The 14,389-nt window shown below is 39.2% G+C and overlaps 1 protein-coding gene across 2 annotated transcripts; it reads right to left on the bottom strand.

Moving 5' to 3' along the window:
* Window positions 1-2,231: 2,231 nt before the first annotated feature.
* Window positions 2,232-14,184, bottom strand: pros1 (protein S). 2 transcript variants are annotated; one of them, XM_037755691.1, is made up of 14 exons: window positions 14,005-14,176; window positions 12,187-12,344; window positions 11,166-11,190; window positions 10,977-11,057; window positions 10,728-10,850; window positions 10,409-10,534; window positions 8,676-8,804; window positions 8,251-8,491; window positions 7,502-7,688; window positions 7,154-7,318; window positions 6,806-6,974; window positions 5,342-5,478; window positions 5,012-5,240; window positions 2,232-3,388 (listed from the first exon to the last, which is right to left on the bottom strand). In XM_037755691.1, exons 1-14 carry the CDS (start codon window positions 14,081-14,083, stop codon window positions 3,201-3,203), a joined length of 2,037 nt encoding a protein of 678 aa, XP_037611619.1. In that variant the 5' UTR covers window positions 14,084-14,176; the 3' UTR covers window positions 2,232-3,200. The 2 variants fall into 2 exon arrangements, with proteins under 2 accessions (XP_037611619.1, XP_037611627.1); XM_037755699.1 differs by lacking the exons at window positions 2,232-3,388; window positions 5,012-5,240 and having other exon boundaries at window positions 6,802-6,974; window positions 14,005-14,184.
* Window positions 14,185-14,389: the final 205 nt, after the last annotated feature.

Genomic DNA, 14,389 nt, shown 5'->3' with positions numbered 1-14,389 from the left:
ACCATCAACTGTGTGCTGTTTTTCAGTGGCAGAACATTTTTGGCATCATTGAGCAAAAAATTCCATAATAACCTTTCAGCATATTGTATTTATTGTTAAAATGCTGCCAACGCTACACATGAATGCATCAATAATACTAATCTAACAATACATATAATTACATAACTCTGCGAGGGGCTATTCTGCATATTCCATAATGTGTATTTCTTTTGATCCAAATCAATGTGATTGAATAAATAAATAATATAAAATAAAGCTCACTTAACCATCAACTGTGTGCTATTTTTCAGTGATGGAAGAATTATTATATTCCTGGATTATAATTAGTAATAGATTAATGTGTACATGATCCCTTTAAAGTGGCAGTATAGGCAGAACATTTTTGGCATCATTGAGGAAAAAATTCCATAATAACGTTTCAGCATATTGTAATTATTGTTAAAATGCTGCCAACGCTACACATGAATGCATCAATAATACTAATCTAACAATACATATAATTACATAACTCTGCAAGGGGCCATTCTGCATATTCCATAATGTGTATTTCTTTTGATCCAAATCAATGTGATTGAATAAATAAATAAAATAAAATAAAGCTCACTTAACCATCAACTGTGTGCTATTTTTCAGTGATGGAAGAATTATTATATTACTGGATTATAGTTAGTAATAGATTAATGTGTACATGATCCCTTTAAAGTGGCAGTATAAGCAGAACATTTTTGGCATCATTGAGCAAAAATTCCATAATAACCTTTCAGTATATTGTAATTATTGTTAAATTGCTGCCAATGCTACACATGAATGCATCAATAATACTAATCTAACAATACATATAATAACATAACTCTGCATGGGGGCCATTCTGCATATTCCATAATGTGTATTTCTTCTTTTGATACTTAAAGTGTACTATGCTAATACTTACATGTTTTTTTTACTTAATTAACATTTTGAATGATCTTTCTTGTAATGGAGTATTTTTTAAAATTGTGGTATTATTATATTAGTAAGTACGTAAGGGATCTGAGAACTTCTTCCTCCACTTTAATGGTGCTATCAGCAGTTTATTTTAGACCCATATCCTTTTTCCAAGTAAATATTCTTTCGGTTTTGTTTTTCTTGAATCTTCTGTGACCATAAATCAGTTTCTAGTGTCCTTCTGCTTTCATTATTTAATTTCTTAACAATTGAGGCCACATCCTTCCTCTTTGCTGATTGACCCGCTTTTCCTCTGAATTTCTTATTTCTCTCTAAGCCATTACTGACTTGACATTAGACCAGTGTGTCACACACATTGAACTATTCTGTTTTATCATACAGGCTGTTACTTGTGCTCCTCATCACACATTGAAAAATCCAGATGAAATCTCAAATAGAGATAGAGTGTAATGTGCCCGAAAGGTTGCAGAATTATTAGTTTAAAATGATGTGTTAATGTTACTGTAAATGTAGAACAACAAAATGTATGTTGTTTTTTTAAATATGGACCCAAAGTCTAACATTGACTGATTTATGAACATCATTATTCACTAAATTGAGAGGTATTATAGGCAAATATTTTGTAATAATACCCCTCAAACAAGTATCACAATGATCACCTAAAAATTCATGGGTGAGGTGCTACTAACAAAAAAAGTTTTACCAATGTAATATGTGTAGTATATGCTAAGATTTAATGACAATTTTATTTTGATGACCTAGTTTAATGGAATGATGGACAGAATTAAATATACATTAAAATAAATGCAAAAATATATAACTAAGTTTAAGTTAATAAAAATACATAAATAAAGGAGAAGAGTACATAGATAGGGGAATTAATACAAAGGTAAATAAATAAAAAAAGGAAATTAAAACAGAAATATCAATTTATGTCACATTTTAATCAATTAATGAATACCTACATTTATTTTAAATATTATTTTTGGTACATTTAATGGCATATTTATTTATCGAGTCATTTATTTATTAATTTTTGATTTTGGCAAGTTCCGTCCTCCATAACAATGGAGCATGACGGTGCAGTGCCTTGTTTCCATCCATCCCTGCAGAAATGAAGGAGGAAATCACTTCATGTCCAACAAAAACACACCGGGGTCAAACAGTGTTTTGTAAATAAGTGATAAACGAGTTTGTTGTGTCACCAAGGACTTAGGAAAGTTGGCTACACACTGGCTGTGGCAAGAGGGCAGATAGATGCAATGTTGAAATTCAATACTATCAGGTTGCTTTGACCAATTTTATTAAAACAAACATGAAACAAACACAACACTGAACAACTACATTTAAGTTATATATTAAAGATGGCTTGTTTTATATACAAGGTGAATTCTGAACACGCAACCCTGAAGATATAGACAGAAGACAGACATAGCAGTTGTATATAGTCTTGTAATGAGAAGTGTAAACATCTTGTGACAACCATGGTGGGTTCTGGGAATAATAAAGTGATAAACCATGTTTCTAAACGTTCCTAAACCAATGCAACACCTCAGGAAGGCAGAGCCCCAATAAAATAATGGATGATGATTCAAAAAATAAAATGTAACAGAATTGGATATAGAGCCCGGAGGCTCAGTTTTCTCTGCTGTGGTTTTCACCGCCACAACCAACAACCACAATTTATAGTTGTCTCCAGACGTTTGCCTTCACGAGACCACAACTGAAGAGAATTTAGAAATATTACCATTATTCAACAACAGGGAAAAAGATGCAGGTGGTCTAAAAGCCTGGTCCACAGTGACCATTTGTTTATTTTTCTACACAAACATAACCATCTGTTGCTCAACACATGGTATGCGTGCTACAGAGCTCAGCTCTTTTCAAACGTTTCTCGGAAAGCATTTAATTCATTGCAACAAACTGCTACAACAACTATGTCATTCAACTTCGGACTAGCTCAATGGCAAGCCAGCTTTCGTTGTGCCTCACTTAAAAACAAAATAACAAAAAAAACAAAATGCTCCCTGCACAGGAACAATAATACTCTATGGATGAAAAGCATAAACCATCAGAGAAAGTCGACAAAAATGACTATAATCGTCTACCTCTGTCTCCTCTTCTTGTCACTTCTTTCTTGTCCCCTTCCTCCCTCCCATCTTCTCTCCTCTTCTATATCTCTCTTTCCAAAGTATCCCAAGAAGTGGCCGCTGTGTGGATGACGTGGGGGCTTTTTAAAGTGATGTTAATTAAGGTCACTTTCTGTGCGGGTGCGGTGCGTCAGGGTGACTCTCAGGGGCCGACACAGGAGGACAAGAATGGGACTTAATACTGTTATGTTTGCTGAGAGCCGCGTCGAAGTCCAGCTGCTGGCCGGTGACACTGATGTCCATGCAACCGTGGTAAAAGGCCGTCACAGGGGTGGCAGGTAACGGGATATCGTCTGAAAGAGAGAGAGAGAGAGAGAGAGTGTGGGACGGTCAGTGAGAATGACAATAACGAGAGATGGTGGTAAATATAGCCCTTTTTCACTACCAAGGTTATATCATGCTACACAATAAAAAACAACAAGATAACAAACACGTTAACAGGTAAAAGAGAGGTGAGAACTGCATTAATGTTTAGTTTTAGTCACAACATGGACCATCACACTGGATGGAGATGAGTCATAACTGTCACAGCTGTGGCCGTGCTCCGGTGTCTCTTATGTCTTCTTCTCCTTTGTGTTCCCGGCTTGTCTGTGTGTGTGTGTGTGTGTGTGAGTCTTTTCCTGTCCTGCCGTCAACCTAGGCTCAGTCCATCTGCACACCTGCCATCAATCAGCTCATCACCTCTCCTGGCGGCTCCCTGCTCTGCACGCTCAGCAATCTACTCATCAACGCCACACTATTTCAATCCTGACATTCCTCCCGCTCCTCGCCAGATCACCAGTCTGTCTTCCACCAGAGCCCCTTTGGCTCAGCCAGCCAGCACCTGCTCGTCACACCACCTCCCTTCCCTGTGGTTTTACAATAAATCCTCTGCAACTTCACCAACCTTTTGTCAGTGTCCTGCGTTTGGGTCCACCATACTATCTGATCATAACAATAACTTCTTGACAAAAGTTAAGAATGCTACTATGAGCTTACAAAATATTAAAATATTCCAGCCCATACCAGGAGAGACTGACTTTGCTGAATTCATTTAACAACAAATCTGAAGAAAAAGTTTTGTTCAGAGTGAGGAAAGGTCATTAATGACAGTTTTTAGCCATGGCTACAGGGATTACAATATTGCTCTGCCTGTTGCTCCACGACTGATATCTATCTCAACAACTGTTGCATGGTTTGCCATGTCATTTTGTTCAGACATTCATGGTTCCCAGAAAATGTCTCCTGTTGATTTTGGTGATCCTCCAGCTTTCCTCTAGCTCCACCATGAGGTTGACATTTGAGTTTAAGTGAAATATCTCCACAACCATTGCCATGAAATTTGATTCAGACATCCATGTCACCTTCAGGATGAATTGTAATCACTTTGATCCATTGACTTTTATTTTAGCGCCATCATCTGGTCAAGAATGTAAATTGTCCAATATTTTGGTGCATGAAGAGAATCCTGTAAAATTAATGACATTCCTGTTATCCTCAGCTGGACTTTTGTGTTTAGTGCTAAATAGTAAATGCAAACACCCTAAACTCAGATGTGACAATGGTAAACATTATACCTGCTAAACATCAGCAAGTTAGCATTGTTACTGTGAGTATTACAGCATGCTGACGTTAGCGTTAAACTCAAAGCACCACTATGCCTAAGTAGAGCCTCACAGAGCTGCAAGCGAGAGTCGCCTGCAGCTCTGCTGTTACAGCACAATGAAGAGGCTTTGCTTTGAACTTCTTTTCCGGCCTGAGGAGATCTCTGAGAGAGCTTTCTTATAAATAAATGAGGACTGGTTGGTATTCATGCTGAAATGATTATAGCCAGGAAGCCAAATTGGCCCTAAACTTAAGGTGACCTATACAGCTAATAAATCATAGTTATCTTTAAAAAAGTTACTTTTGTACTTTTACTTGCTACGTTAACTAACCTGGTATCCCACCCATATATGTACTGATGGGGTTCTGCATTGCGCTGTTGAGGTGCTTCAGTGCCTCCCGCAGGGCGTCAGACTTCATGTAGGTAACAGTGGAGGAGTTGCCTGAGATTTGGATTTCTGTGGGAGTCACATTCAGCTGCACCATCAGCCGCTCAGGGTAACACAACATCAGCGAGTCCAGCGTTGCCACGGGGACGCCGTCCAAGAACACTTGCAGGATCTGGAGCATGAAGGTCGATAACATTGCAAAGTTTAATCATGTGTGAAGACACGCAGAGATACGCACATGCTTAGTTCCAACAAATGTATGAATGAACTCACAGCATCGTATTCTCCCTTCGTTACCACAGCGACCGACAGTGGGACTGTGTTGTTGTGGACAAGAGCAAAGAGGACACCTGTGCTGCTGGACGGACGTATATTCATCTTTACATCCACATTCCAGCTCCCAGAATCACCTAGTTACACACACACATATACATGGGGAAACACAAATACATTTCTTTTGTAAGGTTGGACATTTAGGAACATTTGCAATTTCCGCATTTCTACCTGAACTGAAGGATCTCATGTATCTTGGTTTACTCAACTCTTGCAAATATCTTTGAATATTAAAAATCACAAGGTCTCTTAAAGGGACAGTTTGGATTTTTTGAAGTGGGGTTAGGGTTAGGGTTACCACTGCCTCGATTACTACGTTTTTTTGTGTTAATGTGTGACTTTGGTGTTTTAAAGGCTTAGTTCGGATTCACCAAAGTCAAACAATAACACAAACAAACTAACCGATCGAGGCAGCGGTAGATCAGCAACTCCCGTATTCTGCGAGGTAAAATTACTGTTTTTGTGAATGGAGTCTAGTGGATCTGAAGAGAGCATAAATAAATGCTTCTTCCTCGTCGGAAAGTGCTGTCTAATGGCAAGGTAAAGCAGTGAACATATTCTAAATATAGTGTACACTTACGCTGATATTGATCTTTTTAGATGAGCCTTTCTTTTAGGTGGCTAAAGGCCCTCACACACCAAGCCGACGGTCGGCCATCAGCCAGTTTGGGGCCGTCGGTGAGTGTCTGTCGGCCTTGTGTCGAAAGTTTTTCGGCCGATTCAGCATGGAGAAATCATGAGAGAAACTATTCGGATAGGCTGTTCAGCTTTAACGAATCAGTGCACGAGAAGAGAAACTGAAGTGAGCAAAGCAAGCCAACAAGTAAAGTCAAGAGGTAAAACACAGAAGGCTCTTCTCATGTTTCATCTTCATCTCATCTGATCATTCCAATCACGGATATTTTCACAACAACATGGCCATCTGGAATGAAGCTAAATGGTGAGTGAGAGTGGTGTGAAAATGGTTGGTAAACGCCGCTTTGTTTCATGTACGTATCATAACAACGGCTTGTATATCCACAGTCCTCGGTCTTGCGGTTTCCCTTTTTGAATGACAAATACAGACTACCGCTACCTGCTGGTGGAGTTATTTCATCTCACGCAGGCTCAGGATGTACGTGGTAGCTGGCCGTTGGCTGTGGTCTTTGCAGTGTGTTCGAGTGCAGCATTTTAACCAAGACACTGACAATGTGGGGTGACGCAGTCGGCCTTTGTCACTGCTGGTTCTTTGATGTCGGTTTGGTGCGCCTGGGCCTTAAAATACATTAGTACCTATTAACTATCCCTTTAAGAAAGTCTGTCTTCCTGAGTGTGTGCCACTCAGTACTCAATATTTAGGGTGGATCGAATGCAGAGGCCAAACTTGCCCGTAGGGATTAATAAAGTACAACTTAACTTACTCACTGTAGTCAATGTTGAAGTGTGCCAGTCCTGCCCCAGTGAAGAAAGTCCCTCGTTCCACATTCACAAAGCAATGTTTACTCTTCTTCTCCTGGATGACCTCTTTTACCCCAGATGCTCCCTGGTTCATCAGGTTCCAGCCCCGGATGCAGCCGTCAAGTCGGGGGTTGATCTAATGAATCGATGGATACAGACAGTGAATACAACTCTGGCTTGGAGCTGGTCCAATTTAAATCCTGATATGTTCATTCCACTATGTTAATAAGGTGAGTCGATTAGATGAGGTCACAGGGGGAAAAATCCATGTTTGCTGTGTGATTCATTGTGTGCATGCATAGACGACGTGCTTACAGGTTTGATGACGTTGTCGGTGCGGTTGGGCAGACCAGCGATGTACATCTTGGTCTCCAGTTTGCCATTAACTGATGTAAAGAGACTGTCAGGGCTGTTGATGCTCATGACAGCTTCCTTGCTGATCTTTACACTGATGCTGCTCTCCAGTTCATCCACAGAGATCTGCGTGTTTCACATTCAGTATCATCATCTTTGTCACTGTGCTATGACTCAACACAGTTTAGCAACAGAGCACACAGTTACACACAACACCACCCACTTTCAATCAACTCAGTTTATCGATTAGCACTTCAGCTACCTCTATGTTAACCATAGGGGAACTACTGGACAACAGTTCTTTCTTACCACATGCCACTGTCCATCATTGATGGCTTTTCCTCCGCTGGTGACCTTGAATGTGTGCTGGTTTTTGAACTGGACTTCAATGCGTCCTTCTCTTAGCCCCAACATGAACCATGAGTCGTGCGAGGACTCTGCGTACAGCACAACTCCCTCTGGGTCAAATGTACGGAAGTCAAACTCTGCTGCAAACCTAACAGCAAACAGAAAGACAGAAATATGAGTTTACACAGTCATCCAACTGTAATTACGTACAAAATGTGTACATAATTACAGTTAGATGACTCCTGAGGAGGAAGAGGTCCTGATCAAAAAGAGGTCAAAGAGGACCCAGAAGAAGCACGAAGAGGCACGACATTGGTATAGACAATGCAATTACATTTGTACTACGAATACGTAATGGTAGTACGTATTCGTAAGATTTCATTAATTTCAGTATGATATGAAAATCCATTTTTTAGAGGCCTGGAACTTGCTTGACATTAATTTATTACTGTCAAAATGCCATTTTTGTCCGACATTCGCTGAGATGGAGCTTTAAGCTGCGATTGATACTTATCTACTCCATCTTGAAAACTACAAAAAAAGTACCGTTTCCAAGATTAATTTTTATTCTCTGACTTATTGTTGATATTCTGTGCTAAATGGGGTAAAACACACAAAACCCTTTTATGATCCTTTACGAAAATAAGTACACTACATTTGTGTGTGTGTGTGTGTGTGTGTGTGTGTGTGTGTGTGTGATAGAACCTTACTTTGTGTTCTCCGGCAGACGGAAGCGCAGATAGATGACAGGAAGGCCTGCAAACTGCTCCCCCAGGTAAAGCATTTCAGGGTGTTTGAAGTCATACAGGTCCACACAAACAGGGATTGCTTCACAGTATCGCTCACCCTCCGCCAAACGCAGACCCTGACGACCATCACAGTGGCACGTATAGCTGCCTACTGAGTTTATACAAGTCCCGTCGCACACGCTCAACTCACACTCATCTATATCTGCAAAGACAGGAAGAAAAAACATTACAGGCTGTGGTTCAATGTCTAAGTTAGCTTTTTAATTGAAGGTTTGAGATTACAAAATGTGTATCAGTGGGATTTTTACATACAAAAAAAAACTGGTTTATTGTACTCAGATATGTCACTTGTCAAGACAGGAACAACAAATTAATTGAGGTCTCACCATTGCAGATCTTGGAAGTGAAGTTATATTTGAAACCCAGGGGACACTGGCACTCATACAAGCCCGGCGTGTTGACACATTTAGCCGGTTCTTCACAGATACTGGGGTACAACAGGCATTCATCGATATCTGGAAAACAGTCAATAAAGAGTGAAAATGGGAAGATGGTCTTGTGAGAATTTGAAATATGAACTATCTGAGTCCTGATTAAAAAAATAAAAATTGCAAATATAAACTATATGGATTTGACTGCAAGTGTAATTGTGGTACATGGGTGAAAAGAAGACATGAGAGGTCCTCAGGTCTTAAATGTGGCACTGAAACCAGTTTTTGATGGACAGACAATAACCACCAACCAGTTTGATAATTATCTAATTGCTTACATAATTTATAAAGCAAAAAGACAACCATTCGCTGGTTCTAGCTTCTCATCTGTGAATAACTGCTGCTGTTTTTTATTGTACATTTTAATCTGTTAAATTATCTATCATAACTGCAAGATTCTAGAGCTTTTGTATATACTGTACTTTATTTGACATCTTAAATATGCAAATGCATCTATCAAATGAATGGCTTTTACTATTTTTATATTAATATTGCATCTTCTCTGTTTGTGTATCTCATTGTTGTTGTTTTGTTTTCCTTTTCTTTGTTTTGTAACTGACTTGATGTTATTGTAAATGCGGGTCACCCCTCAATGATCTCTCGAGTGTAAATAAAGGTTGAATGAATGTTCTGATTACACTGTTTGTCCAACAAAATAAGCAATTTGAAGACATCACGTTGGGCTTGGGGAAATTGTGTGGGTCATTTTTCAATTTTCTGGACTAAGAAAATAATGATTTCATTTAAAAATATTTGACAGATTAATTGAAAATAATTATTAGTTGCAGCTAACTTGAATGCTCCAACAAGAAATAGCTATAACAGTGTTTGCTTGCTACTTATAGAATGCTTTTGAAAATATCATCATCAGTCACTGGACATTAATGTATAATTTGGGATATGTATTGACAGGCTACGTGTAAAATCATCTGTATGGTCTCCTAAATCTCCACAGCCCATCGGAAAAAAAAAGGAAAAAGCAAATTTACCAAACTGACTCAGTCCATGTTTGTGAAGACTTTGTACTCAACAAGCCGTAACACAACTCAAAGATAAACACTGACAGAACGTCCCACACAAAAAAGGACAAATAGAAATATGCGGGAATGAGACAAAAAGCATCTACAAACTATAAGCGAGTTCTATCACTACTCAGCGATGTGAGACTGGTGGACCATCTTTTCTTTTGTGAAAGATGTTAAAAGCTTTTCACATTGTGTTACATAAGAGGTCACCTCAGGTCAGATTTAGAAATAACACATGGTTCAGGCCCTGAGGACAACAGCTGGACAACAGAGTTTTTGTTATGAAGTGCGTAGGGTTCCACCGCCCATATGTATAAATAAAAAGGAAGTTATCAAAAGGAATAATACACCCTGTAGAAATGTGTGTTTGCTCAGCTGCTTAGTAGCGCTATACGTCCCTCTTCCATAGGGACAGTAAGACAGCTGGATGCCTTCATATATGTGACTTAAGAGCACATACTGTAACACTTGCACACACATAAAGGACATACAACTGTACCTTTCTGTCGTTTGGTGTAATTGAAATGAATCAAACTTGAAATGATTCATAACATTGTTGCAGTTTAGCTTCACATATTGCAACTGAAATGAATGGCGTCTTACCCACGCAGTTGACTTTGCCATTGACGAAGTAGCCATCTTCACACATGCAGTTGAAACTACCGGGTAAGTTGTAACATTTTTGGTTACATCCCGCTGGAAATTCAGGATCTGAACACTCATCGATGTCTGCCAAGTCAACACATCACACAACAACATTTATCAGCAGCCAGTTCAGTCATTTCAACAGTTCATCAGTTTTAAGCTTAATTTTAAGTACAAAATATTGATACAGGATGTTAGACAAAAAGCAAAGAAACGTGTGCCTATTTAAAAGTTGAATGAAAATATATAAAATCCCAAATGATGTATCAGAACTCACCGTCCTCGCAGCGCGGCCCCTTCCAGCCGGGTTTACACTCACATGTGAAGGAGCCCTGTCCGTCCACACAGCGCTTTGTACCCTCCTTGTAGCATGGAGGCGGTGAGCACTGGTCACTGATCTCTGCCATGCAACAAACACACACACAGGAAGTTAATGAAAGCCTCGTCAAAAAGCATTTCATACGTGAGGAGAACCTTTATTAGCCTTACAGACTAACTGATATAAAAATACTAAAAAGCCGCTCACCCTTCACACAGGTGCGAAGGTCTGACGGGATGGCATCCGAGTTTGGGTTGTTGATGCCGACACGGTGTGAACCCAGACACGCTGCAACAAAGAGCTTTCTTTATTAGAGCAGACTAGTGAAGGCAAAACAGAAGAACTGATATTAAAACATGACAAACAAACAAGAGACAATAAATTCTGCAAACTTACCAACATATCTGGGGTAGAAGAATTCCTGGAAAAAACACAATAGGCAAGAGACTGACAATGATTGATTTGACAATAAAGAAAGGAAAACAAAGAAATGAGAGATATTACAGCCAGCTGTGCTCTGATTAAATTCTCTGTTCAAAACAGAAACGTCCACATTATAACATAAATCAGCATTGTGTGTTTCATTTTTCTAAGTTATACTGAAAAGGAAATGAAATGTTTCAAAGACATAGCGTCTGATCTCTAGCTAAAATGTTTAGTCGATAAATCTACAAGTAAAAAGAGAGATAACTGGTTGCTCTGTGTATTTAATCGTAAGGCAAAACGTGACGGGTTCTCTTGGAAAACGGGGAAAAAATCAGGATAGACAGGAAGGCGATCCAGGCACTCCAAAATACTAAAACAAGTGGCAACAAGGAAGGAAATATATTAAAAAGCCTATATTGTAGTGGCTAAATCATTATAAAAGCCAACATGTTTCGACCACTGTAGGTCTTCATCAGGGCATTCAACGACAATAAAGGCTTTTTAATATATTTCCTTCCTTGTTGCCACTTGTTTTTGTATTTTGGAGTGCCTTGATTGCCTTCCTGTCTATGTATATATATATCTATATAGAGGAAATGATTAGTTATGTTTCAATAAAAGTGCACAAACGATTGTCCTCTGTGCTAGTAAATGGAGTATGTTTGGATTTTGGACTGTTGGTTGGATAAAATAAGACATTTGAAGATGTCAACTTGGGCTGGAAAACTGTCACTCGCTATTTTGTGACATTTTATAAATCAAACAAATAATCAGCAAATTCATCACTAATGTAAATAATCCTTAGTTGCAGCCTAGTCTGATCTATCGCTTGCATTTTCTTTTACTTTCACTGCTTACTCCATCTCTGAATGTTCTTCTTCTTCTTCTTTCTCATCCCCTTTGAGGGATCTGGACCCACCAGGCTACCCTGCTACCTTCAGGACACAGCTAACCAGTAAGATCAGGGGGTTGCTGCTCTTCTCTTTCTTACCGTCTCTGGCTCGTTCTCAAAGATCTCTCTGGCCTCCTCCTTGTTGCACAGCTCCTCGATGCACTCCCTCTCCAGGTTGCCCTTCTTGCTCTCCTCAAACAGGGAGTTGGCTCTCCTGTGCCTTCTCAGGAACTGGGAGGCTGTGCTCTGGCTCAGGACTAAGGAGAGAGACAAACAGATATATAAACACACACTCATTTAAAAATATATAGTGGGAAGCTTTCTTTTCATTGTCAGTGTTGGCATGTTTGCAATCACAACAATCAGTGCTCCACAGACAGACTCAGGAAATCCTTTGTCCCCCGAGCCATCAAACTGTCCAACACCTCTCTAGGGAGGGGGGGTGGGGTGGGGAGACAAAGGAGGACGGTCTGCAGGACAGATAATAATGCACACAGTGCACTTTCATAGACTAAGCTACTGGAGTTACCCTGCACTATACTAATTTTTAACAGTCTCTTCTGCACTATATTCACTTTTTTTAATAGTCGTGTATCACAGCTGTTACCCTGCACTATATTCAGTTTTGACAGTTTTCTTCATCTCCTTGTATTTTTATATCTGGTATATTTTTTTTGTACTCTGTACTTTGCACTAGTAACTTTTTTACTGCCTTTTTACTAACATGTTTTGTGTTATGGATCTGTGGTGCTGGAAACTTCCCTCGGGATCAATAAAGTTACTATCTATCTATCTATCTATCTATCTATCTATCTATCTATCCATCTATCCATCAATCTATCTATCTATCTATCCATCTACTGTATCTATCTATCTATCTATCTATCTATCTATCTATCTATCCATCTATCTATCTATCTATCTATCTATCTATCTATCTATCTATCTATCCATCTACTGTATTTATCTACTGTATCTATCTATCTATCTATCTATCCATCTATCTATCTATCTATTTATCTATCTATCTATCTATCTATCTATCTATCTATCTATCTATCTATCTATCTATCTATCTATCTATCATCTATCCATCTATCCATCTATCCATCAATCTATCCATCCATCTATCCATCAATCTATCTATCTATCCATCTACTGTATCTATCTATCTATCTATCTATCTATCCATCTATCCATCTACTGTATCTATCTATCTATCTATCTATCTATCTATCTATCCATCTACTCTATCTATCTATCTATCTATCTATCTATCTATCTATCCATCTATCCATCTATCCATCTACTGTATCTATCTATCTATCTATCTATCTATCTATCCATCTATCCATCTACTCTATCTATCTATCTACTGTATCTACCTATCTATCTATCTATCTATCCATCCATCTATCTATCAGAAGTGAACCAGCCTGTTATTCACTGTGCAGTGATCCTCTCTCACATGTGTGATTAATACAGCTACATTATAATAACACATGACTGATCCCAGCAGGAATTCAAGTCCTCCTGACAGATGGCTGCTGCTGCCTGGACAAAGTGGACAACCTAATTACTCTTCTGTGAATTGGCTTTAAAAAAAAAAAAAAAAAAAAAAAAAAAGGTCATTGCGAAACTGTTATTTCCCAGAAATGACCCCTAGCTGTTATACCGAGCAGCTCATGTTGTCCAAGCTTTATTGTGTCACGGTGTAGAAAAGGAGTCATGACCTCCTCACACTTTATGTTTCATGCTTTAAAAAGTTATTCCTGAACTGATCCCATCAGGCTGAAAGCTGCTTTCAGTCACTGACACTGGACAGACTGGAACAGTGAACTACTTCACTGCGCAGGGTTCAAAATGCAAACCACAAAACCCCCAAACACACTCACTACACTCACTACACATACTTACATCGATAAGCATCGACGAGCGTCAGCAGAAATACGAGACAAGCCAAGGATTCCCCAAGAGCCCGGTTGTTCCTCCACATAGTCGAGCTGGTCTTCCTGCTAGGCCACGGTTTGGCTCTGAGTAAAGACTGGCTGAGCACAGGAACAACTTTATCCTTCCCGAAAGTGTTTTCACAGAGAGAGAGAGAGAGAGAGAGAGAGAGGTGGGGGAGACTGCCAGGAGAGCAGAAACTCACTCAGTACAGGGGTAATGTGTGAGGGGAGGCAGCTAGGGAGCGCTGCTCACACACTCTGATACTCATTTACATGTATGTGATAACTATAGTTACTAGCAGCCTACATTTACTCAAGTACTGCAGGTCTACTTAAAGGGGACATATCATGCT

This window comes from Sebastes umbrosus, chromosome 2, assembly GCF_015220745.1.
Source record: "Sebastes umbrosus isolate fSebUmb1 chromosome 2, fSebUmb1.pri, whole genome shotgun sequence".
NCBI lineage: Eukaryota > Metazoa > Chordata > Actinopteri > Perciformes > Sebastidae > Sebastes > Sebastes umbrosus.
The sequence above is the reverse complement of the archived record's forward strand: the minus strand, read 5'-3'. Positions and strand labels throughout refer to the sequence as shown.

Bases quoted from the DNA above. Each gene is read 5' to 3' on its own strand.
- pros1 (XM_037755691.1), bottom strand. From the start codon at position 14,083: ATGTGGAGGAACAACCGGGCTCTTGGGGAATCCTTGGCTTGTCTCGTA. The intron at 12,345-14,004 runs GTAAGTATGTGT...CTCTCTCCTTAG, and splicing joins GCTCGTCGATGCTTATCGAT to TCCTGAGCCAGAGCACAGCC. The intron at 5,241-5,341 runs GTGAGTTCATTC...TTCATGCTCCAG, and splicing joins CGAAGGGAGAATACGATGCT to ATCCTGCAAGTGTTCTTGGA.